We start from the raw sequence: 27,959 nt of genomic DNA, 5'->3' as shown, positions 1-27,959 counted from the left end.
CCTGCGTCTCTGGCCACTTCTGACATCGCTCCAGTACCTGCAGCCGCTGAGGGGGGTGACTCTTGTCGGGAATTTGTCGCGCGAGCTTCCGGCAGAAGAACGACACACGAGCGGCACTCAAACTCACAACAACATCATCCGCTATAAAATTAACTCATGTTAGATAAGGGATTATAAGGGATCATAATTATGATGTTACATAAACATTACTCTCTAAAAATGCGTTAGCTAATGTTAATCATGGGACCCTTATTGTAAAGTATTGCCTAAATTGTGCTGCTACAGTGTTTTGTGTTGACCAACATGTAATTTAGATGTTTAATCTTGAATAAATACCCCGTTAAATGTGAATGAAAATAATACAATCGTTCGACTTCATCCCTGCTGACCGCCAGAGGGCGGTGCTGATCGCACTGACTGATTTCTTTGAAGAACTACACTTCCCATGATCCTTAGAGGCGAACTGATAACGCTACTTGATTTTTTTTCTCGAATCATGTCAAAATATAAATTTATTTGTATAAGAGAAACATTTTTATTTTGAAAGGAAAGTTGTAATTTGGACTGCTTTTGTTTTTTATTTTCGAGCGAGGCGGGTGTGATAGGGCTGGAGACTGTCTTTCCCATCATGCAATCCTTGTCGGAAATGCAAAAGAAAAGACTGGCAATATGGCAAAGGTGGAACCTATTTTTCTGTGTGGCTTTTTTCCCCTCGATTTCAGTCACTTAACTAAACCGAAGCCTCGACGACGTGTCCAACACTAGCCACATTACGGACTCAAACATCAGTTTTCGAGCACTGGTTGAAGTTTTGCGACCTACTTTAGCCTAGCCTAGCCGAGTTGACCAACTGCTAACTGCTAACAAAGCTGCAAGAAACGTTGTCAAGCATTCAGAAATCAAGTCAGGAAAATGTCAGCGAGAACGACACCGGCTGCAGTAAAGTTCCAGGAGGAACTTTGTGGAGTAAAAGAGGAGCCCCCACGTCACCAACCCTCTACTGTGTGCAAAATAATGCACGCAAAGGTTGTTCTTCACAGACTAGAAGGTTGGTTCACGTTCGATGATACGTATACTGTACATGAAAGAAGACAGATCCCGGTGATGAGAATTCAATTTTCATGTTAAAAGTAGTGCTGTCAGGGTATTTGAATTTTTAATCGCATTTTACATAGTTAACCGGTGGTAAACTTTTTGTGTGTGTGTATATACAGTATGTATATTGATCCCCCTTTTCCATGACATTACTTATCGCTGTTAATAGTAATAAACCGCAAAATAATGTCACCCACCCCCCCTTTTAAATAAATATTTTGGGGTGGACATCAATAAGTGTATCTAAATCCCTATAAATGCATATGTTATTATTAGAACATGAAAGAATAATATGAAATTATAAAATACAATAATAATATAAATAATGGACATATATTAATGTATAAATACGTACTTGTACACGCATTGTCTCACTTTCATATGTTTCGTGTGTGTGTACATATGAACGTAGATGTAAATAATATTTACATAAATGGTTTTAGAACTTTTATTCTTATGAGATGCTTATGATTAAAAAATCCACGATGCACTGAGAGCGCGAAAGCAGGCGAAACTGTTTAAGGCGGACCGCAACTGTCGGCAAGGACTTGGTTGCCTGGCACGGCCAGACTGTTCTCCCTGTATTTTTCAAACATTGAGAGAATAGTCTGGGACCCAGCCCATTAACGGCCTCTCGAGCAAGTACAAAATCAATCGACAAATCAGATTCGTTTATTTGCGTGACGTGTTCTTAATAGCAAGCAATGTCACTCTTCCGCGTCAGAAGTCGTCTCCACAACAACACAGATGGCGACAGGAGAGCCGAGAATATGTTCCAATCCACGGTAAAATTAGTTTTAAATGACCAAAAACACATCGACACAAGTCATTGACAACAGTCTGTCTCGCGCTAGACATGTTGAATAAACTCCGCTCTCCTTGAATGTTTACTTCCACGCGCAAGTCCCTCGTCGCGTTTTTAACGTCACATCTGCCCATCGCTGATTGTTCCACTCCGCTGTCTGTTTGCTGTGGCTTGCTCCGCCCTGGAAATGTTATCCGCTTAATGGTGGCCAGACTCAATAGCTGGAACAGCGGTGAGTCTGGAGTACCAGGCTAAGGACTTGGGGGAACTGAAGTCTCGCCTACGCCTTGATGAGCGTGATTTTGACTAAGAACCTATCGCCGTTTGTAAAGCAGCACATGCTGAAAATCACAACATTTTTTTTCACATTTAGCGCCACACAGAGTTTAAAACGTGGTGTGAAATTTTTAGAGCCACTTTTTTTTGCACATTTACAACATTAATTAGCAACTTAAATATTCATTTTCAAATAAGAAGTTTTCTACCTGAATTTTTAAATCCAGAACTAAATATTTAATTTAAACCTTAAAGTGCTTGTGACACGAAAAAGCATGTTTATTTCATAATACACGCGGTATTTTATGCTCCTGAATGATATGGACCGCTTGGATGTGTGTGGAAGCGATCGCTATATTTATTTAGTTTTTTTAATCCCGCGCCAGGAAAATGAGTGACTTCCGGCTTCGGTCTCGCATTGAGGAGGAGGGCGCTGTGACGTGTACGGTAGAAGACGTCCTCTTCACGCTACAGTGTACTGTTGTGTATGAGGACGAAGGATTCAGCTGATTTTGCGGATTAATACTTTTATTTTTTGCATCACGCCAGCCAAACGGCTGCAGAAAAATCATTCTGTATGCGGGAGAGGCGTATGCGCCTTTTTGGAGTTTCAAAAGGTTCCCATTCACCGTGGATATTTACTGTGGGACCATTGGACTTACAAGGAAGTGAGTAAACATCTTGTTTTGTATTATGTCAAATACGAATACAGTGATTACAAAGTAAACACTATAAAATTCCTTTAAATAAAGGACTACTTTCGTTTGATCATTGATAGGCATGTAAAAAGCTATCCTCACGCTCATTAGCTGTTAGCACGTTAGCTACACAACAATTCCAGCCACCCTCCTCCAGGGAACGAACTGTAAATTGCTCTCCGCCGGGCGGTTTGCCGATCCGCAAAGAAACTCAACAACCGGGTCGTCATGTCAAATAATCCAGGCTAGTTATCTGTGATTTTCCACTTCGAAGACTTTGAAACATCCCTCGGTTCGGGTTAGCATGTCGGCTAGCTGTCACTCCTTCTGGTCTGTTTACATTCTCCGAAGCCGGGGAAGGGAAATGACATATGTGGTTTAGGTGTCATAAAATATCGTTCGGCAGGTGTGACAGTAAAGGTAAAGTCGACTGTTTTGACCATTATGGAGTAATTTTGCCATGTCGTCTTGAATAAATGGATTTTTATTATTTTATATTCCATTTAGCACAAGTTATTTGTCATGACCATGCCATTTATTTAGCAATTGGGGAAAGTACTTGGGTAAAAAGAATATCCTGTAAAAATATTGAAGTAAAGAGACAGAAACAATGACATTTTGCCGCTCTCTTCGTCGCGTTTTCCTCATTGTGAATAGTTCCCCCTCGACGGGCTGACTGGTCCTTCTCAAGCCATTTATATAGCTATTGGGGAAAATACTTGGATAAAAAGAATATCCTGTAAAAATATTGGGAGTAGAGAGACTGAAACAATGACATTTTGCAGCTCTCTTCGTCTCGTTTTCCTCGTTCTGAACAATTCCCCCTCAATGGGCTTAATAATTGTACACGTGGCTAACCGGCAGATTAAAAGACTAATTTCTCGTCATCTGCGCTTTGCTAAATTGTTGTATATAGTCGAATCGTCTCAAAATATGATTCTAATTCACATAATAATGCCATTTAAGACTTTTTTTCTGGTGTCGTATGCTCTTTAAACTTATATCCTATATCCTGAATGATAAATCTGGAAATGGTTGGAACTAAATATTTAGCTTAATATGCAAATTCACATGACTGGAGACCGGAAGTAACAAAATAAAAGCTGGAGCACACAAAATACTCTTTAAATAGTTTCTCCTAAATTTGTATTTTACCCATATATTGTTATTATCACAATGGCTCATGTCCAAGAGCAGACTGCCACCGTTGAGTCGGTTTTATTTATTTATTTTCAAGCAATGTAAACAGCTAGGAGAACGTGCTGACTGTGTTTTAGTTTCGCATTACTTGGCGTAATTAGATAATCGGAATTTGGATATATGTGAATCGTTCTCGAATTTTCCACGGCTGAATCGCGAATAAGAATCGGAAATTTCACACACCTTTATCGATCAGCAAGAGAAAGCAGTTCAATCTGCAAGCAATTAAAAATCGATCTGTAAGCAAATCAAAACTCATTCTTTTATGAATGATTGTTTTTAATTTGCGAACCACACTTTCTTTTTAGAATCACACATTCCACTTGCAAACTACACTTATTTCTCTTGAAGTATTGTTTTATTTGCAAACCACACCTTTTTCTTTTTTGAATGATGCTTTTCATGGGCAAACCATGTTTTTTCTCTTTTATTTTTGGCATGATTCTAACTCCATACGCAGTCTTCTTCCGTGCCAAGCAAAGTTCAACTTGCAAATCATGCAGGTGATTCTTTGCTTTACTTTGTCTAGAGTGAAATAGTTTTGATGTTTTAGGACGATCGTGCGCCTGAGCTGCGCTGGGCACTGCCGTTGTTGGCAAATAAAGAAATAAGATTTGACTCGTGTGTTTGTGGTCTTGGTCTTGCAGATCTATATGTCAGCCAAGCCCATCGTCCTGAGCACCAGGTGTCTGCATGCATCAAAGAGGAGGAAGAGGGAAAGTCACCATACATCAAGGAAGAGGAGGACTTCATACCCATTAAAGGTTATCCCAAGCGGTGCTTTTTTCGCTCTTCAAATGAGGCAGAAATCAAATATGGTACCTTCTCATAAGTGCAGAAATGTGTTTCAAAATACGTCTACACTGAAACGGATAATTTTTTTTGCCTTGTAATTCAGACAATATTTTATACCTGTCTGCACTATGTTTAAGGTGCATTAATAAACACCGCGCTCCTGCAAGGGACGCCTGCGCAAAAAGGAGCAGCCTCCTGTGTGACGTCATCGTCCGCGCGGGTCACCTCTGAACAGAGAGATTATCATTTTTCGGCGTTGTTCAATGTCTTCTGCGGACATATTCGAGCATAAAATTTATAAGCTCTTTCAGTTGTAAAAAGAGGAGTGGGAAAGCGATGTCTTTACCATTCGCCTCCATTGTTTACAATGCAGTAATGCATAATAACAATAGCGCGCTCCTTGACGTCACTTCTTTTGTGTCACATTATTATACGGATATCCGTGTTGGTTCCAATGATGACTCCACTTTCGGTTTGACTTGGAACAAGTTTTATTTTAGGCTCCCGCCTTGTGCACAGACATTTGTCAAGTGAACATAAATGCACACCTATTCCCACAGTGAAGTAGCACAGCACCCTAATGATGTGGCATTATAATGACTCGGTGCAAGATAACGAACTCATTGTACATTTTAAGCAAACATTGCAGAAAACAACAACATATGTGCAGTGGACTTGTCACACACTAAGTTTGTGTATTTATTTAACCGCCCAATGTCCTTCACAGAGAGCCTTAAATAATGAGACTGATGATGTTCCCCTTTTTTTGTAACACAGTCTGCCAGTTGATTTTTGGTGTATGACCATATCACTTGTTGAACCCTTTTGGTTTGTATGACAGTATTTCCCCTACATACACTGGAACAAATGCCACTTCTAAAACAAGTTTTTAAAAAAAGACTTGAAATGAGATAAGATTAGCTTAAAACAAGTAAGAAAACTCTGCCAATTGAACAAGCAATTTTTGTCTTGGTAAGAAATCTTAAAATAAGACATTCATTCAGGATGAACGAGATCTTGAAACTAGTTGTTTTTCACTAGTTTTAAGAAGTGTTTTGGCTTATAGACCCCAATCACCAACGCCACACAATCACGTGATCGCTGTATTGTGCCGCCATATTGTCCGTCATTGTGTGTCCGTATTGTCAATGATCGTAGTTTCTAAAGGTGGATTCACATGCAAATTATGGAAGCCCCGGTGCTTTCAGACGCTGTAAACTCATTGGATGAGTTGCATAAAAGCCGTTATTTCAAAAAGCTTTGGTCGATCCAGTCGCCAGATCCGTATTTGATGCCCAAATTGATTTTTCCTCCCATCCGGTCCCGTCCTGTGCGTCGGAGCTCGTCGTGAGACCACAAAATTTCCAGTCATGCTCCAGTTTATGTCACGATGAGGAATCGGGTACCCAAAATCGGCACCGGCCTGAATATAAACCGACATTTGGGCAGCTGAGTGTCACCATTGTCATTATTGTAAAATGAAACTTGATCGGCGGTTCGACAAATGCCGAAAAATAGCCGCCCCGCGTGAAATGTCCCCCCTGACGGGAGCGCTTATTTATAACGCTTTATTGAAGAGAAAACATCAAATGTTTTCATGGACGCATTACAGTAATGGATTTACGACTGTAAAATCAGTTTTAAGTAATTAAATTACACAAAATATTAGTACTGTATTTTAGTAACAAATCGTGGACTGGGCCACATAACCATCTTTGAACAGAAATGTATTAGTCTACAGGTTTTCACGACCATATCCCAATGACAATCACACAGGTATGACATTTATTAGTTCAAGCAGAGTAAAATAATACATATTCACGGTACAAGAAAGTCGTCTCCGTGTGGGCGCTCCCGTCAGGGGGGACATTTCATGCGGGGCGGCTATTTTTTGGCACAACACCTGTTGTTGCGGCCACCTTCTTGCTGCGCGACCGTGGCAACAAGCTTCATAGTCTCCGTCTGATGATGTCTGCGATTGTGTTTGCATCACGACTATTGATTTTTTCGCCGCTGTCTGACGACTGTCGACACAAACGCATCATGGACCGAGATAAACTAACCGTGCTGCTTTAGAGATTTGCCCTTTTAACAATGATCACACAGTAACTACTAAAATGACCGTTTATCTTCTCTGTTACTACAACCAACCGCCACGCATGCCTTCACCATTTTGAATAATCAATGTTAACGATTGTCAGGAAGGTTTTTGGGTTCGTTTACTAGGTGGTGATTCCTTAGATGACCAGAAAAACATGCAGTAATAGGAGGAATGTACGTAGCGGTAATATGTAAACACGATGAGCTGACGGACAATATGGCGGCACAAGTCAGGGGGGCGGTGTTGTGACATCACGTGATTGGTGTCTATAATAAGCTTTAAAAATAGTACCCCTGTCTCATTTCGAGCCCTATAAAATTGCCTGGCTCTACCAGACTATTCTCCCTGTATTTTTCAAACACTGAGAGTATAGTCTGGGAACCAGCCCATTAACGGCCTCTCGAGCAGGTACAAAATCAATCGACAAATCAGATTCGTTTATTTGCGTGACGTCTTCTTAACGAGCAACGTCACTCTTGCGCGTCGGAAGTCGTCTCCACAACAACAGATGGTGAACAGGAGAGACGAGAATATGTTCCAATCCACGGTAAAATCCGTTTTAAATTACCAAAAACACATCGACACGAGTCATTGACAACAGTCTGTCTCGCGCTAGCCATGTTGAATAAACTCCGCTCTCTTCGTATGTTTACTTCCGCACGCAAGTCCCTCGTTATTTTACTAACGTCACATCTGCCCGTCGCTGATTGGTCCACCCCGCTGTCTGTTTGCTGTGGCTTGCTCCGCCCTGGAAATTGTATCCGCGTAAATGGTGGCCAGACTCAATAGCTGGAACAGCAGTGAGTCTGGTGTACCAGGCAACTATAACAAGCCAGTAATGCTTAAAATAAGTATTTCAGGCTTATTAAGAGACTTAAGATTATGATACATATATTTAGAATTACGGGCCTAATATGATCATAACAAGCCTGTACCAATACTTTCTAGCTTTGTAGACCAAATATTTGACCCATAATCGTCATGTAACAAGCTGTTATTACCATTTCTTAGAATTGCAGGCTTATTATGTATTGTGTAAATCCTACAATGTAGCATTTTAGCCTTTAATTTTTTTTTTTTAACCTATAAACTCATTTTTAGAAACCATTGCCTAGTTGAGTATGAATAGCACATTAATTTTAAGAACTTTTATGCAGAGCAAATCAAACATGAGTTTCAATTAATAAAGGAAAATTTATGAAATTTAAAAACAGATTAATTAGAGTCACTCAGAAGTAAAATGCCACAAACTTGAGTGCAGAAGTGTGGGGAGGGTGATGGCCCATATCTGGCTACTGTCTATATTGGAAAAAAAAAAATTCTAGTAAGCGAGACTTTTCTTGAAGCAGAATCCCTTCTTGCTTCTTTTTGGTGAGGTCCTTATTGGGGGAAATGACAAGATAAAATATTGCATTTTTGTGTTTGTAGGTCAATAGAAATTGGGTAATCATTATCAAATGCAAAAAATATAATACTGTTTCAAGTTCGGTTAAAGAACACATTGGAAAAATAACACCTACGTCTCTGAACCCCAAAATCTCCTGCAGGTCTTAAAATACCTTTCATAGGACTCCTAAGAACTGCCTCTATGAGTTTCAAAACTTAAAACTTCATCTGGCAGCGCTACAATATACATCAATTTTCTATAAGGACTGAATGAAATTTCTCTCACACGTTTCAAAGAATAAAAATGTTTCCGCTTATACACGGTTCAATTGAAAGAAAAAGTATGATTTATGTGGGGTGTTTTTTTTTTTTTGGGGGGGGTGCTCCAACCAACTATTCACTGTTGGATGTACCCAATGTGCCCACCGTCATAATTATGACATGACATGGCACTGTCATGGGCAAGACTGAATGCTTATGTCATTGTGTCATCCGGCAAATGATGTTACTAATTCCATCTATGTCCAGCTTGGATCTTTTACATCCATTCAAAAGTGAGATCATTTGCCGAATAACACTAAATGACTTCTGTCAAAAAGCATTAATAAATGCTCATGACAGTATCATTTCATAATTAGGACGGTCTAATGACAGTCTTATGGCGCCACTGTCAAATAATGTGTTATCAAATACCATAACTAGCAATTAATGAATGAATGATGAATGAATTAGTACAGAACATGAATTTTGATTGAATTTGCATCTGTAGCACTGCAATGCATGCTGGGAAGCATGTTGGACAACAACAGTGTTGACAGCAAGTGGCCACAGAGGTTGACTGTCTCCACCGAGAGAGCATTGATGGCCAAGTGAAGCTTCCTGAAGCAATGAAGCTTTGCAGCCAATTGTTCAAAGCTTTATAGTGATTTATATGGTCATATGACAGTCGTATGATGCCGCTGTCAAAAAAAAGTGTTACCGGTTAATATCTTTTGGTGTAAATTTCCCATAATACAGTAAGGACTACTGCAGGTAATAGTCCAATGCGGCTTATCTATGAACAAATGCCGTTTTCCTTCCAACTTTGGTGGGTAGCGGCAGGGCCGGCCCAGGCCATTTGGGGGCCCTAAGCAAAATAATGCCAAGGGGCCCATATTTTTGGCCAACCATTTCGTCACAGTGTACTGTGAAACCCATACATGCAATCCAACCCATACGTCCATATTTTGTATATTAATCATATTTTATTGCACTGCATACTTCAAACTTGTCACCCCAAAAGACATGTAATGACGAGAAAATTGATTTTTGCATGGATAAACAGCAAAAGCTGCATTATTCACGATGCTCTATTAACAACGTATGAAATGAGGTTGCCAGATTGGGGCCCCCTAGTGGTCAGGGGCCCTAAGCAACTGCATAGTCTGTGTATAGGCTGGGCCGGCCTTGGGTAGCGGCTTATAGTCAGGTGCGCCTTAGAGTGCGAAGATTACGGTAATTAAAGGCATAAAGTTGTTGAGAAAAATTTTGGTCACGAATGGATTAGGGCACACTGTAATATAAAATACTTGACGTGGGACGATGTTTTGTTCAGAGTTTCTACAGGTATCAGCAAATCTCATTTAAAGCTTTTTAATGCCACATTAAACAAACTTAATGCCCATGCTCAACTGCAGATAATTTCAGACACAAAAATGGTACAGTATGTCGAAAAAGTTTCTTTTACCGTCAAGTTTACATCATTTTAAGGCCTTTATATTTAGTTTAATGCATTTCAAAGCCTGAATTATGACAAAATCCATTTAATGCATTTTAATGACCCGCATACACCTGTGGCCTATACTACGAACGGAGTTCAACCTCCCCAGAAGTAATCCAGTTTACCAGCGGGTAACCGGAGTTGACAAAACCTGGTTGTCTAGTTTGTGGTCAATCGGTGCTACGAAACTGATTATGAGGTTGATTAGTCGAACCTGTGTCAACCCAGTCAGAGTTACTGCGCGTTCACATAAAATGGGGCGGAGACCAGAGTCAAACACTACTTGTGACGATGGCACGGGCACCTTACTTCACGGAGGAGGAATGCGCGATGATCATGCGGAGTTATGAGGAATTAAAATCCACCCTCACCGCGAAATCCAACACCGCTTCGGCGAGTAGAGCGCAACGGGTCTGTTGGCAGCGAATTTACAGATCGTGTGATTTGTGAATGCGTCAATATGCCAGTTTACTTATGTCCATGAAAAGAAATAAAGCATGCCTTCAGGACAGTAAAATAAGATTTGGTACGTTAACTGTATAATTTATCGCGCATCACCACATGAAGCAGGATGATTGTATGTTTAGTCCCATTGACTGTATGAATACGTATGTCCTTTTTTTTTACTTTGGGCCTAAAAAATCCAGCCCAACCCGAGCCCGATCAATTAATTTGATTTGCAGGCCTGAGCCTGAACCCCCCCGACCCCCCAAAATTTTATGTTATATTTGTGAGGACTCAGGAGAAGAAGGAAATGCGGGGATGCCATGCGTTGTTGCGTAAATTAAAGCCCGTCTTTTGTAACGAATTTTCACAGTTAAACAAGACTGTAAGATGCATATTCAATAAACATTTATATCTTTTATATTTGTGCGTCTGTCCTATCAGTGGATTTGACATTTATTTTAATCTCTTCGAGTTGGCAGAAAACAACACAAGTTTTCTCAATGTTTAAATAGTCTACATATTTCTATGATTATTATAAACACATTTACACAACGAAATACTGCTGGAAAAGTTCATTAAATATATTTCTTGTATGAGAGCAAAGCTCCGCATTCGTTTACATTCCGCGATTTCAACAATCAATTTGAACCGTTTCCATACCCCACTCCGAATCGCACGGCATACAGTGTTCTTACGCAGATATTCAGCATCACCGATGGAATGCATATATTGTCCCTGGCGAAAGAGCGCACGGACAGGCACACAATCTGCGCGGTTTTGAGGGCCTGACTTCGGCGGGTTACATTAGTGACGTCCGCCTCGATCAGTTGGCACAGGTAAAGAATTCCCTCAGCTGAAAATCTATATCTTTCATGGAGAACATCTTCCGGGTACGCCAGCGGATTCTGGCGGTCTCCAAAAACCCGTGCCCTCCGAAGAGAGCCCCTCACAATCCGCGCGCCAATGTCGTATGGGTCGTCCAGGTACGCTGTCATTGTCAGGAGGACACGTCCGCGGAGGAGTGCTGTTTAATTATAGCGTGGTTAATTAGAATTGTGGGGTTAAGCAAGATCTAACTCTGAGACGACCAGGTTTGGCATGTGGCGTGTGTTGCCATGGCAACACTTCTCGGTTCCAACATATCCACCTTTCGTAGTCTCGCTTAGCTGCGAACTTAGGTGGCACGTGATGAAGTTACTCTCGAAGTTACCCTGCTAAGCCAGAAAACAGACTTCGTAGTATAGGCCGCTGTTCCTTATTGTAAATTACCGTATTGGCCCGAATATAAGACGGCCCTGATTATAAGACGACTCCCTCTTTTTCAAGACTCAAGTTTGAAAAAAAGACTTTTTGAACACCAAATTGATTTTATACAGAAAATAATTACAGTACATCTGAAACAAATGATTATAACAATTAGGGCTGTCAAAATTATCGTGTTAACGGGCGGTAATTAATTTTTCTAATTAATCATGTTAAAATATCTGACGCAATTAACGCATATGCCCCGCTCAAACAGACTAAAATGACAGTACAGTGTAATGTCCGCTTGTTCCTTGTTTTTTTTTTGTGTTTTGCGCCCTCTGCTGGCGTTTGGGTCCAACTGATTTTATGGGTTGGTACCATGAGTGCGCATGGTGTAATTATTGACATCAACAATGGGGAGCTATTGGTTTATTTTTTTGATCTGAAAATTTTACAAATTTTAATAAAACAAAAACATCAAGAGGGGTTTTAATATAAAATTTCTATAACTTGTACTAACATTTATCTTTTAAGAACTACAAGTCTTTCTATCCATGGATCGCTTTAAAAGAATGTTAATAATGTTAATGCCATCTTGTCAATTTGTTATAATAAACAAATACAGTACTTACGTACTGTATGTTGAATGTATATATCCGTCTTGTGTCTTATCTTTCCATTCCAACAATAATTTACAGAAAAATATGGCATATTTTATAGATGCTTTGAATTGCGATTGATTAGGATTAATTAATTTTTAAGCTGTAATTAACTCGATTAAACATTTTAATCATTTGACAGCCGTAAAAGCTATATTTGAGAGAAAAATCATGTTATTTTGCCTCATTCAAATCTTAATATCTGAACATTTAAATATGTAAACTAAAGTGCAATCACATTCGTAAATGAATGGCTTCTGGTTTTTTAAATGTAAATAAACCAATCTATTATGATAAAACAACGAAATTGCAATGACTGCATTAACCATCAAAGTGAAGTCTAACTGTAACTGCAGTCTTGAAACAAATATGAATAAGGCAATAAAATAATGCAAACGGGTTAAACTAAAAAGAGTAGCTGAGGTCTGTCATGACAGAACATCGCTTCAATGATATCTGGCACCATCTAGCGTCGTGAATGGGGAGAGTAACTGAGATCTGTCATAAGAGAACATCGCTTCAATGATATCTGGCGCCATCTAGCGTCATGAATGGGTATAATGTCTCGACCGCGAATTTAAGACGACCCCCTTTTTTTCAATCTTATTTCAATGCAAAAAACACTGTTTTATATTCGGGCCAATACGGTAAATAGGACTGTTTTGGCCTGGTGATAAAGTTTGACGATTTGTCTATAAAAATGTCAGCCAATATTTTTTATATTTTTGTCTTATTGTAACACCAGTAAATAAATGAATGCTTTTCAACTTCCCACGTTCATTGTTAAGACAGTTATAGAATAGTATCAAATGAACAGTGCAGCAGCAGCAGCTAGTAAACAACATGTATGGCCATCACAGCATAGCACATAACAACATAGCATAACAACATTTCAGGCTTCTTCCTCACGTCTCTTACTTTCTACTGAGGCAACATCACCACCTGGTGTTACTTTCAGGGAATACAAGAAACTATATAACTGAACGCATTATGTAATGCAAATAAGGTTTCTTAAAAGTTGGGACAATTGCAGCATCCTGAAAAGTTTGCTGTGTTTTGTCCCTTCCGTCCCTATGCAAACCTATGCCCTTGCCTCATCACTTTAAAAAACAGTGGGGCAAATAAGTATTTAGTCAACCATCAATCGTGCAAGTTCTCCTACTTGAAAAGATTACAGAGGCCTGTAATTGTCAACATGGGTGAACCTCAACCATGAGCAACAGAATGTGTGGGGGGGGGAAATCACATTGTTTGATTTTTAAGGAATTTATATCCAAATCATGGTGGAAAATAAGTATTTGGTCAATACCAAAACTTCATCTCAATACTTTGTTATGGACCCTTTGTTGGCAATAACGGAGGCCAAACGTTTTCTGTAACTCTTCGCTTGGTGTAAAGAAATCAACTGTGGGAGCACTTATTACAAAATGGAAGACATACAAGACCACTGATAATCTCCCTCGATCTGGGGCTCCATGCTAAATCTCACCCAGTGGCGTCAAAATGATAACAAGAACCACACGGGGGGACCTAGTGAATGACTTACAGAGAGCTGGGACCACAGTAACAAAGGCTACTATCAGTAACACAATGCGGCGCCAGGGACTCAAATCCTGCACTGCCTGACGTGTCCCCCTGCTGAAGCCAGTACACGGCCAGGTCCGTCTGCGGTTCATGAGAGAGCATTTGGATGATTGAGAAGAGGACTGGGAGAATGTGTTATGGTCAGATGAAACCAAAATAGAACTTTTTGGTAGAAACACAGGGTGTTTGGAGGAGAAAGAATAATCAACTGCACCATACCCACTGTGAAGCATGGGGGTGGAAACATCATGCTTTGGGGCTGCTTTTCTGCAAAGGAACCAGGACGACTGATCTGTGTAAAGGAAAGAATGAATGGGGCCATGTATTGAGATTTTGAGTGAAAATCTCCTTCCATCAGCAAGGGCATTGAAAATGAGACGTGGCTGGGTCTTTCAGCATGACAATGATCCCAAACACACAGCCAGGGCAACAAAGGAGTGGCATTTCAAGGTCCTGGAGTGGCCTAGCCAGGCTCCAAATCTCAACCCCATAGAAAATCTGTGGAGGGAGTAGAGAGTCCGTGTTGCCCAACGACAGCCCCAAAACATCCCTGCTCTAGAGGAGATCTACATGGAGGAATGGGCCAAAATACCAGCAACAGTGTGTGAAAAGCTTGTGAAGAGTTACAGAAAACGTTTGGCCTCCGTTATTGCCAACAAAGGGTACATAACAAAGTATTGAGATTAACTTTTGGTATTGACCAAATAACTATTTTCCACCATGATTTGCAAATTCTTTAAAAATCAAACAATGTGATTTTCTGTTTTTTTTTTTTTTTCCACATTCTGTCTCTCATGGTTGAGGTTTACACATGTTGACAATTACAGGCCTCTCTAATATTTTCAAGTGGGAGAACTTGCACAAATAGTGATTGACTAAATACTTATTTGCCCCACTGTACTGTATTTACATTTTAAATACAGTTGTCTGCTTATTCAGCAGACTTTTAACGATTTTTTAACGATTGGTCAACTATTCTAACTTTTTTTTTTTTTTTAACTAATCTAGCAATTACATTTTTGTTGACTCATATTAATTCACAAACATATTTTGGAAGACTTCGTTAAAGTACAAACAAGCACATAAATAACAATAAATCACAAGTAAACAATGAGGTCAAATGCTATAAGCATTAACTAGTGCAAAAGAATGGAATGTAAACAGATTCAGAACACTGTGTGTCCTGCCCAAAACAGTGCGTTTCCTTTTTGCACTGCCCGGCAGCCAGCTAACAATGAATGCACTTCCATAAACCACAAGGCTTGCTCTTTTTTGGCTTTTATGGGAAGACACTCGCATGATATTGTGAAACTATAACAGAAACATAACATATTCAATACTCAATATACAACAAACTACACAACACACTTGTATATAGCGCAAATTGCTTGAGTTACTAGGCTTAGCATAGGCTGGCTTCTATAACAACAACAATTTAAGATGTTTTGTACATACATTTTTCTCCACAGAAATATACATATACTGCATATTCATATATTATTATAAACATAAAATACTTACAGACCTATGCAACCAAGATGTGGTAGATGTTGAGGTATCCTGATGAACATTGTCCATTTGGAAGGTCCAACCTCACCTCACCCAAGCTTCAGCTTAGTCAATGACTGCATGACATTTGCATCCAAGATTGAACTTAACCCTTTAACACCTAAGCCTATTTTGGCCGAATCTGCATGCATTTGATGTTGCCTTTATATTTCAAAGAAAAAAATGTTTACAATGGCCAAGTTGGGTCCCCTTTTTCAGGACACCTTGAACTTCATGTCCAAACTCGTTTTCTTCACTGACCAATTATAATCCAGATTTTGGACCCAAAAAGACAAAAAAAAAAATCCCAAAATCTTTTTTCAAAATTTGTAATGTTGATGTCCCATTGACAACCAAACATGCTCGACCAACCGTTTTGAAGCTTGATAATATTTATTCAACTTATTAGGATAAACATTCAATAGAAAAAATAAGATTAAATAGTTTTATGATTGACAATTCAACATAAACAGCAGGTATGGTCATAGGTGTTTTTGGCCTTTACACATACTATGGTCAAAACAAGTTATATACTTTGCAAAATAGTGAGAAAAAAGATTATATATATCATCTAACACAAAAAGGGTTTGGAGGATATCTCTTTGTGAAGTTAGGTGTTGTACACATCACCCTGTCAAAAGTATATACGTACATGCAATCAAGCTTCTCAAACACACATCTACATAAATTTTTTTTAAAAAGATTATAGTGAAGAAAAAATATATATAACATTGAAAAAAATAATTTAAAAAAATATTGACAAGTAGTTCAGTTCAATTCATTTTTTTCAGGCATGCGGCCCAAAAAAGTTTTTTTTTTTTTTTTTTTTTTTGCGCACTCAATAAAGCTTCTTCTTGAACAGGTCACGGAGCTGCGTCACACAGCCTATTCTTTCGCCGTTTGCGCGCTGCTGTCACTTCTACTCGCCGAGACAGCTACTCATCCAAAGAAAACAACAACAAATACAGCTCATCTTCTTCCTTGAGTTAATGAAATAATGAATTAGCTTGCGCTAAATGTAGTTTTAGATTCATTCTGCATGTTTTGAAGTCGCTCGCTCAAACCAACCGGCCGTTGCTTGCTTCGCATGCCTCCCTTTCATTAGTTGGCGCCTCGCTCAGAAATGTATTTAAAATGATCACATTCGGTTCGTCCTTCTTGACATCACAACGGCTCTTGGGATATGTAGTCTTTTGTGCTGCTTTCGGTTTTGAAAAAGGACAAGAAATGATGGAAATCTGGAGATAGATACATGGTCCTTGCAGCGTTTTAATGCATATTGATGAGTGCAATAAAAATATAAAATTTAAATGACATTATCTCCCGTTTTTCTTGGTCGATTGACTTCAAATAAAAACTGGTGTGGACATCAACTTCCGCACTTTCAAATGAGAACAACCAGCGGCACGTGGGTGACGTAATTACAGCGTGACGAAGCTTCAAAGACGATATGCGTAAACGCGTCGCTGCCGACACGTTCGGTGTTAAAGAGTTAATTCTTAATACCTAGCACACACTGAAGATTCCCTGTAGCTGAAGAAGCAAAACAGCATGACTGGCCCCCCACTGTGCTTCACAGTAGCTGGGGTGTTCTTTTCTTCATAGGCCTCATTCTTTCTCCTCCACACCTACCGTGGATCCATTGGCCCAAAAAAGTCTCTTTGGTCTCACCACTCCAGAGAACAGTATCCCAAAACCTTTATAGTTTGCCCACTTGTTTTTTGGCATACTTCTTGTGCTTTGGAGTCGGGGGGAGGGCGCCTGGAAGTTCTTGCATGGAACACATCATTTTGCGTTTTATTGTCTGGGATGGCACCTTAATACCTTCCTGTGACATGTCCTGTCGTAGTTCCTCAGTTATCACTTGGGGATTGTTCTCCACCTTTCGCTTCAGGTATTGCACAGCAGTTGCAGACAGTAACCTCTTTTTACCACGCGTTTCCACTGTGCCTTTAGCTTTCAACCTGCAGATTTTGCTCCCAGTTGTATCTCTTGAAATATTTAACGGGGGAGAACGATCGGGGAAAAAAAAGGCAAACGACACTAGAGGAGTGTTTTGAAAAGAAAACGAAACCATCGTCAAAGAAGGATTAAAAAAAATCTATTCTGATGAGACAGACGGTGACGGCCACAACGTCAGGTTCCACACGCGTTTTGCGGAACTCAGGTTGTGTTACTCCTGAGCCCGAGGTTGAAACCAACAATGAAGATGATGAAAAAAGTGAGACCGATCTTGAGCCGAGCTCATCAGATTACTGAGAGCCACCTCATTCAACCGGGAGCAGCCGAGAGCCTTCCCAGTTGTTATGTGCGCAAATAGTTCAACAGTTCAATAGTTTAGTTATGTGTAAATAAATTGTTACTTTGCGATCAAAAGCTCTATTTTTTTCTTGTTGTTTATGTTATTTTGTAGAACAAAAACATTATTTAGATGTTTGGGCCAAATATAGCTGTGTTGAAGTCAGTTATGTTCAAAATGCTTACTTTGCTATGCTTTTACAAAAAAGCTCAATTTCTGTTTTTTTCATCAGAAATTGGAAAATTGCTCAAACTAAGCTATTTTCTAATGCGGATTTCTAAAGAATGGAAAAAGACATGAACTAACTTTTTTATCCATCTTTTGGTGTGTTCCATGTTTATATAGCAATAGAACAGAATTTTCTGTGGGCCTTGCAAAATCAGTCAAAATCCAGTAGAACAGCCAGGAGTGATGTGCTTTGCTCCGGTGAAAATGGTTGGGAGTGAATGAGTTAAGAGTGGTGGGCTTGGGGGGGTTGAATAATTTTGTCAATGAGGTAATCACAGAAAGGCCATGAATTGGAATATTCGCCAAACTTTTTTTGTTATTTCAGCTGTATTTCTCTAGTTGACATCTCATTATTTGATGTGATGATAAATAAGATGAAAAATGAATGTCAAACTTGCAAAAACACTTATTCACTATTAAACACTCTCTGGGAACATGTCACAGGCAGTACAGTACCATAGTATTCAGTGTAAAGTGTCATTAAATTTCAACGCACGTTAATTGGTCCCGTGAAAAATAATGAAAACCAGACATTTTCATGAATTTATAAAACCCAGCCGGGGGTGGCGGGTGTGCCGTGGGCGGTCTGGGGCGGGGGTTGATTGGGGCCATGGTGCTAGGGTTGCCACCTTTCAGAAATAGAAATAAGTAGGGATGGGAATTGATAGGATTTTTACTATTCCGATTCCATTATCGATATTGCTTAACGATTCAATTCTTTATCGATTCTCTTATCGATTCTAATTTGGGGGGAAAAGAACAAACATTTTGAGTGGCATCGAGTTTGTTTAATCAGAAGTCACAACCTTACAAACTCACGAGATCAAAAGAGGCCCAAAGCCTCAATGTTAACTGTGGCAATAAGTAGCAAATACACAAGAATGTGTAACATTTTACTGAAACTTTTTTCTAATAGAAATAAAAAATATTGGTATATATTGGCATATAGGTTGTTGTTCTGCCTTTGGCAATATGTGTTAAACGCAGGGGTCCCCAAACTTTTTCCTGTGAGGCCACATAAAGTTTCCCTTCTCTGATGAGGTGCCAGGGTCAGTTTGTAACAGAAAAAGTGTGACGATTGCAGGAGTGCCTAAATGTAAATAATTAATGTTTTTCAGAAAGCCACAAACCCTTTCTGGATTCTTCACGGAACAAAGTAAATAAAATAATAATATAATATAATATAAAACAATATAATATGATATAATATAATATAACAAAAACACTATTAATTAAATAGATAATAACCAAATAACCCTCTCTGAGTTCTTCACAGAAAAGGCCAGGAAATAAATAACACTATTGAGAAAAAAAAAAAAATTCAAAATGCTCTCTGGTATTGTTCAGGGGGCCCGACCAAATGTGGAGGCAGGCCGTATTCGGCCCGCAGTTTGGGGACCCCTGGGTTAAAGTGTATTATTTACCATTGTATTGAAATGCATGCCTTTCAGTTTTTATGGCGCTTTCACGCGCAAGTGAGGGCGCCCTTGCGCTTCCTCACGCGAAGAAGAACGCGCTCACGTGAAGAAGAGCGCGCTTACAGCGAAGAAGAAATGCCGCATCCAAGCGAGTGAGCGAGTTAGTGAGAGAGGGATACACTGCTACGAGCCTACGTTCTTTGTTTTTGTTCATGTTTGTAAAATATCTACAGAGGCAACGCCTGTATGTATCATCTTTTGTGTTGTTGTTCTGTGTTTCCATTCGCGATCGGACACTTAAATCCAGTTGTGTAGTGGTTTGAACGATGTGCTAATGCTAGCGAACGCATGCTAACCGTTTATTAGCAGCTAATCATCGCTGATTTACGTTGATGCAAACTAGTTTCTTATTGGGGACAAAATTGATTTGTTTAATTTCTCTTTTTAGCTTCACTCTTCAAATGATGGTTGAATAAAGTCAGCAGATTATACCAACGTCTTCTGCATCGTCATTTGGGAGTTTAGCTAGCTATATAGCCAGGACTGAGCCTTAGCCTCTCTGTAAGGACAGTGCAGTCGTATTCCCTCCCGATACAGTTATCTCGACCATGCAATGTCTGCATGTCGCTTTTTTGTAATTTTTCCTCGTGAAGTGAAGACACACTTTCGAGCGTTTGAACCTAAGTGCTGTCATTGTTATGGTTACAGCTGCAATGCTCGTGTTAAACCATCGTAACCTTTCATTTTCACCCTCTTTCCTGGTGAAGTGTAGCCAAATTTTGGAGCGAGTGGTTCTTGGCGCCATGCTAGTTCGATGCGTCTGGACAACAAGACACGTCACGACGCAATACGCGTCTTTAGGAATCGTTAAAGGGATCATTCAGGCTTTTTCATTGTGATGTCGAGGCCTCGAAACACTAGGAACCGGTTCGGAATTGGAATCGGATTTCGATTCCCATCCCTAGAAATAACGGACGCTCCCCTCGCGCCCAAAGCCTTACGGGGAAATAAAAAAGGGGGCATCCCCAAAACTCCTAAAATGCATAGAAATGTATCTATATTCAGACGAGAAAACTGCATTGTGCACTATGTGGGCATGGCAGTTTCCTTGCAGCAGACTGTTGTTTTTTTCTGCAGGTTAGTGAAAACGAAGTTGTGAATATCGTAATTAACATTTGTGTTGTCGGCACTGAATCCGGTCACGTGACCCATTGACAAGCCAAATTTCTTAAGGGAATGTTCCAGGAGAGCTACAATTCCAGCAGGTGACTCGTCTGCATTCTCTATGAAGTCCAGCATTTTGTTGGTGACTCCAGACCCTGGACTGAAGTACTGGACAGCAAGGGGAAACATCTTCCTGCTCTGTTTATTCGAGGCATCGGTTTGTATGGAGAATGGGATGGGTAACGTTAAGATCTTGAGCACATCACCCACTGCCTTTGGACCCAGGACTTGTTGCCTCTTGCTTTGTTCTCCCAAGAGTCATTTTCTTCACCATTTTGGAATCACATAAAAATCTTCTGATTGAGCATGTGTCCACAGTCAGCACGTGGAAAAGCGATATACAAGTATAACACCGTTGTTTTCCGAAATTTCTAGGTTCGCAGTGAGTCAGCAATCAGCACACTTTTGCTCTATAGACGATGTTTATTGATTAGAAAATGCAGAATAAATGAGCTTTATTGATTACAATCCCACAAGAGCAAGCAAACAGGTATCAAAAAACAAGCATAACAAATGGTAACGTGACACTAGATTTGAGTTTGTCAATGCCAGAATCCCCGCGTTACCGTTACAGCACAACCAAGTGTCCTTTAGCAATGAAAATCGCTTACCGTGACAAATGAGTGGGAAGCCAGCAACAGCCCAGTAAAGCGGCAAAAGGACAAAGCAGGGCGATCTGCGCGTCTGATCCACCAGCAGACTTCACGGGTCGCCCGGAAACGTCCGCTTTTGTAAGGACGCGCCCCACGGAGGCGGAAAGGTCAACTTCCGCCTCTGAGCAGCGCGGCCCCGTCTAATGACAAAAATTAAAGCTACTTTTGGTTCAGCCCCCTTGAAAAAGGACTTACCACATGGGACAAATGAGCTGTGCTGCAACAGAGGTAAATATTATGGGTGCAAAACAAGTTATCTCGTGAGATTCTATGGGACCCAGGCGTGTCTAACTATGGGTCCCAGGCGTGTATCTCGTGAGATTCTATGGGACCCAGGCGTGTAATAAAACAATACTATGGTGCAAAACAAGTTATCTCGTGAGATTCCCTTCTAACTATGGGACCCAGAGTGAATGTGCTAATGTTAGAGGCAATCATACATAATGTGCTAATGTTAAGGCACGTAATATTTTCCCCCATCAATTACCATATTGTAGCTCTGGCCACGTTTTACTGTGTGCTATACCTGTGTCACCTCAGCTGCAGTAACTTAGAGGGTATGAGTGGAATGATGTCAAATTATTGCTTTAATTTTGGTATCACTATTAACCAATCAATAGATAGTATATATTCGCAGTAGGACTATTTATCCAGTGTTTATTTGCTGTTAATCTATTAGGAATAATTCCAAATGAGGAGCATTAGTTAGCATAACAAAATAAGATGTTCTTTATGCGTACATGAATTCATTCAATATTGATTGATAATAAATGCATGTTTCAAAAAAAAAATCAACATTCCTGAAAATAATCAACCATAGTAGCAACTGAAATAGCCTAGCTATGCTCCTATCAGTGCAAGATGTATGAAGGTAAATATAAATATAGCCTACTGTATATGTTATCCATATTCAAGAGCATAATAACATACCAAATCAAGCTCAGGGGATGTTTCGGGTACAAAGAATTGTGACGAAGGTTCTTTTGAGATGTTATATTCCGTTTGTGGAGGTCCCCTGCAGCATGCTGTTTTCTCCGTGAGACACTGCAAAAACTTTCCTGCCTTCCTTGCAGTTCGCTTTATAAAATACAATCATCATCAGTGACTCTATCGAGCCTCGGGTTACCCTCTTCCCACTCCAGTCTATTTTTTGGAGACGTTTCCTCTTTTGAGGATGAGGTGGGGTGTCTTGAGCGTCTGGTGTTGAAGACACCTTTGTTATGAAAACGCGCGAGGCGGTGCACTGAGCAGAGCGAGCGAGGTAACTAGGCAACAAACCCGGAAGTGGAGCGCAGTGCAGGGCAGACAGCAGCGGGCAGGCAGATAACTATCTTGCTGTCTTTAATATCTCCTGCCCTTTTTGTTCATTATTGGTGGCTCAGTGTTCACTCATGAGCGCAGGTGTGTGTTTGTGTGTGCCAGACGTGCATGGGCTGGGAGCAAAGCCGCCCGCCCCTCCCCACCGCCGGAGCCGTGGGTCGCCCCATGGGACGATTGTGAAATACGAATGAAACTGCCTTCCGTATTGGTTCAATACGGAACGCAACTTTTAATTCCCAATTACGGAACGATTCCGTATTTCAAGGGACGGGTGGCAAGCCTACCTGGCACCTCTCTCGCCCTGCGGCCGGTGGTTCCGGTGGACGGGGCCACGCCCACGGGAGCCTGCCTCTTAACTCAAGCCCTTCTGACTTCGGCACTGGAAATATCGTTCACCCTGGCACTTACATACCCATTCATTTCTCTGGGGAGATTTGGGATGGGGCCATACAGTTCTGGCCTGGCTCCCCCCTGTTTTTAATGCATCACACACCAAGGTTGTGGGATGTTTGGGACCTGTTGGGGGGTGGGGGTGCCTCACGGTTACCTCCTCACGACAGGCCCCGCCATCCCCACACCTTTTTTAAATGCACCACACACATCATACTCCACAGGAGAGCTCCGGCAAAGGTCGGTGGGGCGGGCGGCTGGGTAGAAATTCCATGCTGCGGTCCCACTGCCCCAAGCCAAGCTCTCTTATTTTAATGCATACAAATTACACTACCTTCCCCTCACAATCCCATCACGGTGCTGGGTAATGGCTGCCAGCCGGGAACCTGCCAGCCACAGTAATAGGGTGGTAGGTGGGTCCCACATTTTTTTTTCCATGGCGTGGCTCCTGGGGCGTGGGCTGCCGGCCGCGGGACTGGGGGGAGGTCGGGGCTTCGATCTCGCGTCGCCCCGCGGTGGCTCCTTGGCGTCCTACTGCCTCCGCTCTCCCCTCTCTTCTCCGACTGCATGTCCACCCTGTGCTCCGTCGCTGGCTGGGCACTGGTGTATCGGCTGGATGTTGCCTGCTCCGGTGAGGGACCCTGCCCTGCCCTGGGCTTGGTGGGCCGCTGGGGTCCCGTGGCGTGCCGTGCCGGTTGGGGGGCTGCGGCTGTGGCTCATGCGCCCGGTGGGTGGGCGGGGCTGGAGGTGGGCGTTAGGTTGGTGGTGCATCCCCTCTTGCCATCCCTGAAGGCCGATTAATGGGTGAGCGGGTGGCCCATCACAAAACACCTTCTGTCTGCCGCAATTGATGGTGTTCTCAAGAAAACATTGAAAGTGAAAGTGAAACTCTCAAGCTCACCGCTCTGCCTCTGGCACATCAGCCCCGCGGTGCATTCAGGTACAGCAAAAAACATCCGCCACATTAGAACCCGGTTCGTTACATTAATACAGGAATTATTTTTATTATTTTTATTATATTATTCCAATTTTTATTTGTAATTTATTTGTTTTGCTATGTGTTATTGCCATTTGTAATAGTACCAGCAGTATTTATTAAGGATTTCGTGTAGGTTTTTGGGCTGGGGAACGAATTAATGGAATTATAATGTATTCCTATGGAAAAATCCTGCTCGACATATGACCATTTCGACTTACAAACAAGGTCCTGGAACGGATTAACTTCGTATGTAGAGGTACCACTGTATTATTTTTATATTCATAATTTCAACAATCTCACTTTTGTGGCGTTCTCTTTCAACCCTCGGGCTCTTGCGAAATACTGCTGCTGTGAAATTAAACTAGCTTCAAGTTGCTTTAATTTCTCGCTGCGTATTTTCCCTGTAATCTTGTCGTACATGTCAGCGTGTCTTGTTTGGTCATATCGCCTCACATCGAACTTTTTGAAAACAGCGACTGTCTCTTTGCAAATGAGGCAGACACAGTTGTTGCGTATTTTATTGAAGAAATAGTCCGATATTCACCTATTCTTGAAGCGTCGGCCATCGCAGTCAACTTTTTTTTTTTATTGATTGTCGCAATTTTAGAAAATTGGAAGGGTCACACGGGCTAATGTTGCTTAGAGTGCTGCTCTTAAAGTTTTCAAACTTTCGTGAGAATAGGCTGAGTTTCAAGATATTTGTAGATATCAGGGTAGCAGATGTCAGGCAGAGACGGCGAAGACTGCGGGTCGGAAAATATCAATTTAAGCATCAAATATGAATCGGGCGAATGGATCGACCGAAGCTTTTCCACATAACGCCTTTTATGCAACACATCCAATGAGTTTACAGCGTCTGAAGGCACCGGGGCTTCCATGAATTGTACTATAAATTGCACGATAAATTGAGACCATTGAGAATACGGACACACAATGACGGACAAAATGGCGGCACGATACAGCGACACGTCATTGTGTGACGTTGGTGATTGGAGTCTATTACGAAGGGTAACGTAGCTGTAATTAGCTACGCATTTTACGTACAGTAAATCTACTGTAGCTGAGCACTACGGCATTAGCCTGGCGAATGAAATATTTCAAATAGATCTTTGTTATGGCTCTTCTTGGGGGAAAAAAAATCTCATTTGTCATGATATGATGCAATTTCACCATGGTCGACATGGTGAGGCTGTCCGACCCTGATGCAGCCCACCACCACAGCGTCAAGAAATCCTAGGGGAAACCCTGGATTTGTTTTATTAATTATTTATGCTTCATTTAAGGAAATTGTTGAATCACTTCCTTTTCAACAGTGGAAGGTAGAGTAGACAAAAATTTGAATCAAGTAAGAGTAGCGTTCAGAATAATATGAATCAAGTAAAAGTCGTCTTCTAAAAAATGTACTCAAGTACAAGTAAAGTATTTGGTAAAAAGAATACTCGTCATGATTAAAATTGGGGGAAAAAATAGCTGACTAATAGCCAATCGGTGCGTCGTTGTCATTGGAAAGACAGTCCAGAATGCATCTGGTACCCGCGTATATACACTCTCGCTCTCTCAACCAGTCTACCTTCACGGCCTACCAGCTGCATAGAAGTTCTATAAGATATATCATTTGTCTTCTTGTGTCTTGCAGGTTTCAGCAAATATCTTGGTCCCGAGTGGCAGGAGTCGGAGTCTCCTGGCGTGAAAGAGGAATTGGAGTACCCACATATGAAACAGGAAGAGCCAGAGAACCCTCAACAGCAAAAAAGAGAAATGCAACTTCCAATCAAAAAGGAGGAGGTAGAGCTGCCATACGTTAAAGAGGAGGACGACATCACCATGTCGACTGGTGAGCCCTTGAAGAGTGAGGATGATCCGAGTGAGGCCAGCAGAGGGACGGAGCCACCAAGCAGCAGCTCAACAGAAGAATCGCAAGCACACATTTTCATCGCACCATCAGATGGAAATGGCGCCACGTCACACTCACCTTACAAAGATGATTTTAATAAGAAATCTCACTGTGAGGACAAACTTTGTAAATGCTCTTTCTGTGGGAAAACCTTTACTTCTAAGCAAACTCTTTGTACGCATATGAGGAGCCACACTGGTGAAAAAACTTTTTCCTGCTTAGATTGTGGTCAAGGATTCCGTTATAAGAGTGGCTTAAAAGTACACACAAGAACCCACACTGGTGAAAAACCTTTTTCCTGCTCAGTTTGTGGTCAAAAATTCACTCAGAAGAACAACTTAAACAGACACACAAGAACCCACACTGGTACGCGCGCATTTGTACACTCTCGCTCTCTAAAGCCAGTCTACCTTCACGGCCTACCAGCTGCATAGACATTCTATAAGATATATTATTTGTCTTCTTGTGTCTTACAGGTTTCAGCAAATATCTTGGTCCCGAGTGGCAGGAGTCTGAGTCTCTTGGCGTGAAAGATGAAGTGGAGCACCCACATATGAAACAGGAAGAGCCAGAGCACCTTCAACAGCAAAAAAGAGAAGTGCAACTTCCAATCAAAAAGGAGGAGGTAGAGCTCCCATACATTAAAGAGGAGGACGATATCACCATGTCGACTGGTGAGCCCTTGAAGAGTGAGGATGGTCCGAGTGAGGCCAGCAGAGGGACGGAGCCTCCAAGCAGCAGTTCAACAGAAGGATTGCAAGCACACGTTTTCATCGCACCATCAGATGGAAATGGCGCCATGTCACACTCACCTTACAAAGATGATTTTAATAAGAAATCTCACTGTGAGGACACACTCTGTAAATGCTCTTTCTGTGGGAAAACTTTTACTTCTAAGCAAGCTCTTTGTGCGCATATGAGGAGTCACACTGGTGAAAGACCTTTTGTCTGCTCAGTTTGTGGTCTCAAATTCACTCAGAAGAACAACTTAGACAGACACACAAGAATCCACACTGGCGATAAACCTTTTTCCTGCTCAGTTTGTGGTCAAAGATTCAGTCAAAAGAGCACCTTCAACACACACTGGAGAACCCACTCTGGTGAAAAACCTTTTTCCTGCTCGGTTTGTGGTAAAAAATTCAGACACAAGAGCAACTTAAACACACACTCAAGAACCCACACTGGTGAAAAACCTTTTTCCTGCTCAGTATGTGGTCAAAGTTTTAGTAAAAAGAGCACTTTAAGCATACACACAAGAAACCACATTGGCGAAAAAGCTTTTTCCTGCTCGGTGTGTGGTCAAGGATTCAGTCAAAAGAGCACCTTCAACGCACACTGGAGAACCCACTCTGGTGAAAAACCTTTTTCCTGCTCGGTTTGTGGTCAAAGATTTGCTCGAAAGCCATACTTGAACATACACTCAAGAACCCACACTGGAGAAAAACCTTTTTCCTGCTCAGTGTGTGGTAAAAAATTCAGACACAAGAGCAACTTAAACACACACACTAGAACCCACACTGGTGAAAAACCTTTTTCCTGCTCAGTATGTGGTCAAAGTTTCAGTAAAAAGAGCACCTTAAGCAAACACACAAGAAACCACACTGGCGAAAAAGCTTTTTCCTGCTCTGTGTGTGGTCAAGGATTCACTTGGAAGGATCAGATGAAGAGACACCTGTGTGGTGGTGTGAGAAGCAGTGGCCAATGACTGTTTTGTCTGTCATCAATGATTGCTACATCAGATTTTGCACACAGGACGATTGTATTCTGTAACGCTTCCTCAAATCCTGTTGAAAACTGATACTTTTGGTGCCTTATGTGTGCTTTGTCCTATCCTTGTATGTATCCTTGTATTGCCAGAAGTATTGTCTCACTTGATTTAACTCTCAAGTGAAGCAATGGAGCAACAAGTTCTGTAACACACGACAATAATCATAATAATAAATCCTGTAGTACATT

At 41.1% G+C, this 27,959-nt stretch overlaps 1 protein-coding gene across 2 annotated transcripts; it reads left to right on the top strand.

The window, feature by feature from the left end:
- Positions 1-652: 652 nt before the first annotated feature.
- Positions 653-27,959, top strand: LOC130928145 (oocyte zinc finger protein XlCOF6-like). Of its 2 annotated transcripts, XM_057854393.1 has the most exons (5): positions 928-1,048; positions 4,535-4,577; positions 4,722-4,838; positions 25,746-26,369; positions 26,480-27,959. In XM_057854393.1, the coding sequence occupies exons 4-5, from the start codon at positions 25,823-25,825 to the stop codon at positions 27,706-27,708; spliced, it is 1,776 nt and encodes a 591-aa protein (XP_057710376.1). In that variant the 5' UTR covers positions 928-1,048; positions 4,535-4,577; positions 4,722-4,838; positions 25,746-25,822; the 3' UTR covers positions 27,709-27,959. The 2 variants fall into 2 exon arrangements, with proteins under 2 accessions (XP_057710375.1, XP_057710376.1); XM_057854392.1 differs by lacking the exon at positions 4,535-4,577 and having other exon boundaries at positions 653-1,048.

Source organism: Corythoichthys intestinalis, chromosome 13 (genome assembly GCF_030265065.1).
Source record: "Corythoichthys intestinalis isolate RoL2023-P3 chromosome 13, ASM3026506v1, whole genome shotgun sequence".
NCBI lineage: Eukaryota > Metazoa > Chordata > Actinopteri > Syngnathiformes > Syngnathidae > Corythoichthys > Corythoichthys intestinalis.
Note: the sequence above shows the minus strand (reverse complement) of the source record. Positions and strands in the feature narration are given on the sequence as shown.

Bases quoted from the DNA above. Each gene is read 5' to 3' on its own strand.
- LOC130928145 (XM_057854392.1), top strand. From the start codon at position 913: ATGTCAGCGAGAACGACACCGGCTGCAGTAAAGTTCCAGGAGGAACTT. The intron at 1,049-4,721 runs GTTGGTTCACGT...TTGGTCTTGCAG, and splicing joins TGTTCTTCACAGACTAGAAG to ATCTATATGTCAGCCAAGCC. The intron at 26,370-26,479 runs GTACGCGCGCAT...TGTGTCTTACAG, and splicing joins ACACACAAGAACCCACACTG to GTTTCAGCAAATATCTTGGT.